Below are 5697 nucleotides of genomic sequence, written 5' to 3'. Positions count from 1 at the left end.
CCTAATAATCCTTTAGGTGAGTGTATAATACGTTATGAACTCTATTAAAACATATAATATGATGTCAAGTCCAGAAAAATGTATCATATTTTACGATTGGTACAAAAACTTATCATTCATTAAAAAAACTATCACAACACAAATGAGCCATGTTTCAAACTGGGCAACATTCAGGTCTGGAGGCAGGCGACCTACCCTCTGCTCCACACAGGATTTTTGGATATCAGGGGATGATTAATGGACTAACCCAGGTCGTTAAAATATGTAAGAAATGCATTTTAACGTTACAGTTAGGTTAATGTTAGGTATCACAGGGTAAGGTCTAAAAAATGAAAAAGGTTAGGTTAGGGTAAGGAATCACAGCACTGGGGTTCAGGTTTGGGTTTGGGTAAGGTTAAGGGTTAGAAAGAAAATCACTTGTAACATATTGATGCTGTAACACCACTATACGCCTCTTCATACAGGAAGTTCCTGTTTGGAGCAGTGGGTAGAGTGCTTGTCTGTGGAGCAGGAAGTCCTGGGTTTCAAATATGGTGTGGCTTTTTTTTTTCTGGATTACTACTCTAACATTACTTTACCTAACATAATATATCTTACGAATTCGTCTGTCAAAGATCCACGTAAAATAGTCTGCGTTGTCATTTCTCCCTAGATCTTTCAAACAAATACTGTTGAATGATGACCTGACAGTGTCAGGCAAAAATAATGGTGCTAAAAAAAAAAGAAGAAATTCTACCAAGACAGTTGCCCTAAAGCAAAAAATTAATTACCCCCACCTCAGCCTTAAACATCAACTCCACAGAGAACTTCTACAAGCTCATGAATGACCTGAAAGCTTTCTTCTGACAGCTTTTTAAACCATAAAAAATTACATACAAAAGAACAAAGGTTTATTGTGTTGTACATGCAGAGATGGTTTTCTGCACACAACTGTTGTAAAGAGTGGTTATTAGAGCATTTTCTGTCAGTGTTAACAAGTCTGGCCATTCTCTTCTGAACTCTCATTAACAAAATGTTTTCGCCCATTGGAACTGCGACTCAAGAATTTACAAAATGGGCCCAACACAAATCTAAAGGGTATATTTATCTTTTTTCTCTTGTCATTTGTATTAACACACTGTTAGATTTGTGTAAATACAGTAGTTTATATTATTTGAATAATGTGTACTTAGAATTTCAGATTGTTGTTTTTCTTAATCTTTGTTTTGGTTTTTTTTTAGCTTCATTTTCCACTTGCTTAGGCAATGTCAACCAATGTATTCCATGAGAATAACTGAATTGAGGTAGATCTGGGTTAAAAACATTAACTCAACAGCCCATAAGCGCTACGTTTTTAAAAAGTGGTTTTCTCAGGAATTTGGACTGCGGTGTACATCAATGTAATCTGGAAAGCTTGAGTTCTGCAATTTAGTTAACTTTTATTACAGTTAGTACCTTTAACACAGTTGTGCTGTGCCATGCTGGTAAGGACTAGTCAAGTTGAGCCATGTTTTTTCCACTATTATGAAATTGGAGAATGTGGCTAGTTTTAATTATTGTTAAAAAAAAAAGCTAGTGACAATTTTATGACAGAAACTGTCAGAGGCCCCATATAAAATACAACGATCCATAATAGCAATCTAATAAATGTATCACCGTTCTGATCATATGCCGGTTCTATTAAAAATGTAAAAGTGGCGTAAAGGTTTTGTAAAATGTTTTGCTATTCTGTCGGTAGTAGCTACTAGTAAGATGTGCTAGCAACCAGGAAAACATAACATCATCAAAGTGGGACACCCTTGCCTTGGTCCAGTCATTAGGTTTGGCTATTTGTAACTTCACCGGCCTGGTTGTTCCATACCACTAATAGGTCTTTTTTCATTCTGAAAAGCCAGAAGAGGCCTAGTTCCTTGTGGGCTACAGGTAAATGGAAAACAAAATAGAAATGTGGTATTCATGGTACAGCACAGCACTGCCAGGTAATGTAAAAATGCAAGTTGATTTTATCACAACATGACTTCCTTCATTTATATATTATTGTTTTCTCTTTTCTAGGTAATTTTAAAAAGTCTGTGATTTGAAAACATTTTTTTTGAAAACACAATGAAACTTGAGAAAAAAAAACATGTGAGATGTGAGAAACATTTATCAAGAAATGTACATTTATTCACCTTATGAATCAAAGATCTTCTCTGTGGTCAAGTTGCTGCTTTGTAAAAGTCAGTGGAAGGTATAAAGCCTGAACTCATTAAAAAGATTTTGGGTGGGGGACTACACAGGTTATACCATATGAGTAACCTTTTGCTTTTAAACTACTAAGGCCTGAAACTCTTCACCAAATGGGATTTCCCTCAGATCTTGATTAATTCTGCATGACCAGTCAGCATTGATGGTTGTGATGCAGAACCAGAAGTATCCTTATCCACCGTTCGCTCATTAGAGTGTGTGTTGCGTCCATCCCCATCTTCAGCCAGTGCTCGCTGGTACACCCCCATTATGCTCCTCCCGAACCTTGATCCTCTCACATTCAGCCCCATGCAGAAGTACAGCAGTGGATTGATGCAACTGTTGAAGTAGGCAAAGGCTTTAGCTATGTTCAGTCCAACCTTCACCACCTCACTCTTTCTGTCCACCATCTTGGCCAGTAGAAAGCTGTGGTAAGGAGCCCAGCACAGGAAGAAGGCACAAACCAGCAGCGCCAGGATACGAAGAGGACGCGACTTTCCTGAAAGGCGGGTGCGTCTGATGCCCAGTGCTGCCAGAATGTAGCAACTGAGGATGATGATGAATGGGAGCAGGAAACCACAGAGGAAGCGAATGGAGTTGAGCGTTAAATTTCTACTTTCTGTGCTGTTCTCATCCTCCATGGAGCACTTGCTCAGGTTATTCTTGTCCATGAAGACCTGGCGGTAGGCAAAGTAAGGTGCACTCAAAATGATCGCCACTAGCCACACAACAGCGCTCACCAGGCGGGCAGCACAGAGTGTCCGTCGATTTTTGGTAATGATGGGATGCCAGATGCACAATGCCCGGTCTATGCTGATGACAGCGAGCAGGAAGACACTGCAGAACATGTTGGCATACTTGAAGAAGCCATTGAACTTGCAAAGGAACTCGCCGAACGGCCAGTAGTTGTAAAAGAGCTTCTTGATCAATGAGAGCGAGATGCTCATGCAAAAGATAAGGTCAGCCACAGCCAGGTTTACCAGCCACATGTTGGTGACTGTAGGCTTGAGCTTGAATCCAGCCACCCAGATGACCACTGAGTTTCCGGTAATTCCCAGTGCAATGGTCAGAGTATAGAGGACAATGATGATATTAGTTTCCCCCTGTGTGCCATTTTCCTCTTTGGTTGGTGAGGGGTGGGAGGTGATCTGAAGGATGTTGGACGTGGTGTTGGGTGTCATTCTGTGAAAAGACGGTCCAGACAGCTGTGAATATATAGAATGACAGGTCATTAAAGTATAGTATTGTTTTCTTAAATCTGGTAGTATTATTAGAAATAGGACTCATGGTCCTCTTTCTAATAAACAGAACTCTATAAATTCTTGACTTTATAATTAAATACTTTTCAGGAAGTACTTAAATTGTCAGTTGGGATGTTGTGTGATGTGGTGGAGTCAGACTTCCAAATCCATTGTGACGGGTCCTGGGTGTGTCTGTGCCTTAGTCACCCAGTGACTGTGAGTGTGTGTATTTGCTTGATTCTGAGCTCTGTTTAGTTTTACCCTTTAGTTTTGTAAACTGTCACACCCACATTCAATAATGTTTAGATACTAAATTCAGTCTATTAAAAAAAGGTCCGGCAAAGTGCTTTCTGAGAACATGATTGCCATCTGCGTTGTCACTGCATAAGGTATCTCCATTTCCTTTTCAGACAAGAGCATTGAAGGTTAATGTATTTTGGCATTTGATTAATGCGAGTAGTCTCTTGCCCTGATACCCATTATTTATGAGTCAGCATAGAAGCCAGTTTTGTATCTCGGGCAAAATTCTATTTCACCATACCCATTCCCAACCATCAACCAGACAGTAAAAGAAACATTGTCTTGTTGTCTGGGAACCAATAATCTTCCAGTCCATATAACTGATGGGGTTTACTTTAGACGCTGAAGTAATGGATTATTGAGCCAGGAACTCATTCCACCTCTTTGACTGTTTCTTTTTTAATGTGCAGAGGATTATTTGATATAATGCTGTGATTTAAATTCCCGTAATGCACTTTCATTTTCTTTAAGCTAGCTATTAGCTCTATGTCTTTATTTTCTGGACTACACAATTTGCACAATTTAGATTTAATCATTTTATTACACCTACATATGTTGGTACGACGTCTTGTGTTATGAATATAGAGACTGATGCTTGACTTTTTTTTTATGCAACATTTGCTCCAGGTCATACATGTTAAAGTGCCATTAATGTAAGACTTATCATTCCTTGCTAAATAAAATAAAATAAGTCCAGGGAAACAAAAACTGTTCATATCTAGTCTAAATGTAACTCAATTTCATGAAAAAAGTTGATGGGTTTTTATCTACAGCTGTAATAAAATTACTATATTTTTCAGAAGAACTTCAGGTGTGGCAAGTTTAAAGCATAAGGATATGTACAAAGGCTATATCATATTATTTCTAAATGAGAGGCTTAATTATTTTCATGATCAACATCATTAACCATCCTCAGTTATCCACAAAATTCCACAGAATTTTTAATAATGAGTTTTTGGTTGAGGTGAGAAAACCACTTTGTAAGGCGAATATACAGTAAATTAACATTCCATTCAAGTCAAAGTGTTTTTTTTAAACACATAACAATCTATAAACATGTAAGTGAGTAATGAGGAATTAATAGTATTTGGTAAAATAAGAGGGAATGTGTATTGTGAATTGCCTTCTAATTTGCCTATTTATGTATAGTAGGTATTCATTTTACTGGAATAATTTGTCCTAGAATTGAATAGGCTAAATCAACTAAATCCGAAACAAATGTTTATTAGAACATCCTGAGTATTGTATATTTAGTCATCAGGACTGTCAAAAAGAATTAAGATACTTAATAAACAGTTCAGCACAAAAAAGGGTTGTAATGTTGTTATCATTCACACCGATAATCCCTACCTGTGAGTTGAGAGGCTCCAGTAGTAGCTGTGTGGCAAATTAGTTCCAGCGGTTGAGCAGGATGTGAAGGTTCATAGTTCTAATCTTTTTGTCTGTGTAAATAATTGTGTCTCTCGCTTTCTCCCTACAACCCTCACTTTCTTCTCTGGCAGTCTTGTGTGCGCATGTTTGTCCTTGCATTTGTAGTGCATGCGTGCGTTTTTTAAGAATGTAACCCAAGGTCATTAGCCCAGTTTATACTTGTTGCTAACATGTGTCCTTATCCAAATTAATCATAATCCACATTATGATAATGCCCACGTTTATACATATGTGGACAATAACAATGTGTTACAATCTGATGTGAAGTGTGATGTGTAGTGTGAAGTGATAGTGTAAACGTACAAGATCTGGTCAAGGATGGTTCTCAGAACCAGATATTCAACAGTGCTACTGTGTTGCATCAGTGAAGTGGCCAAACAAAAAGAGATATGTTTTTTACGAACTTCCTCTCTCTCCCCTGATCTTCAGCTATTCTATCATGTTCTCTGTCTCTCATTCTCTTTTTTGTCTCATCTCGTCCTGATCTTGTCCACATTGTGATTCTGCCCACATGTTTAGG

General features: G+C 38.0%; 1 protein-coding gene across 2 annotated transcripts; it reads right to left on the bottom strand.

Annotated features, from left to right (window-relative positions):
- Positions 1–353: 353 nt before the first annotated feature.
- Positions 354–5429, bottom strand: LOC105012774 (fMet-Leu-Phe receptor-like). Of its 2 annotated transcripts, none has more exons than XM_010873848.4 (2): positions 5097–5429; positions 354–3387 (listed from the first exon to the last, which is right to left on the bottom strand). In XM_010873848.4, the coding sequence occupies exon 2, from the start codon at positions 3384–3386 to the stop codon at positions 2331–2333; it is 1056 nt and encodes a 351-aa protein (XP_010872150.2). In that variant the 5' UTR covers position 3387; positions 5097–5429; the 3' UTR covers positions 354–2330.
- Between the last annotated feature and the right edge of the window lie 268 nt (positions 5430–5697).

Source organism: Esox lucius, chromosome 10 (assembly GCF_011004845.1).
Source record: "Esox lucius isolate fEsoLuc1 chromosome 10, fEsoLuc1.pri, whole genome shotgun sequence".
NCBI classification, from domain to species: Eukaryota; Metazoa; Chordata; class Actinopteri; order Esociformes; family Esocidae; genus Esox; species Esox lucius.
This window is presented reverse-complemented; position numbering and strand designations above follow the sequence as displayed.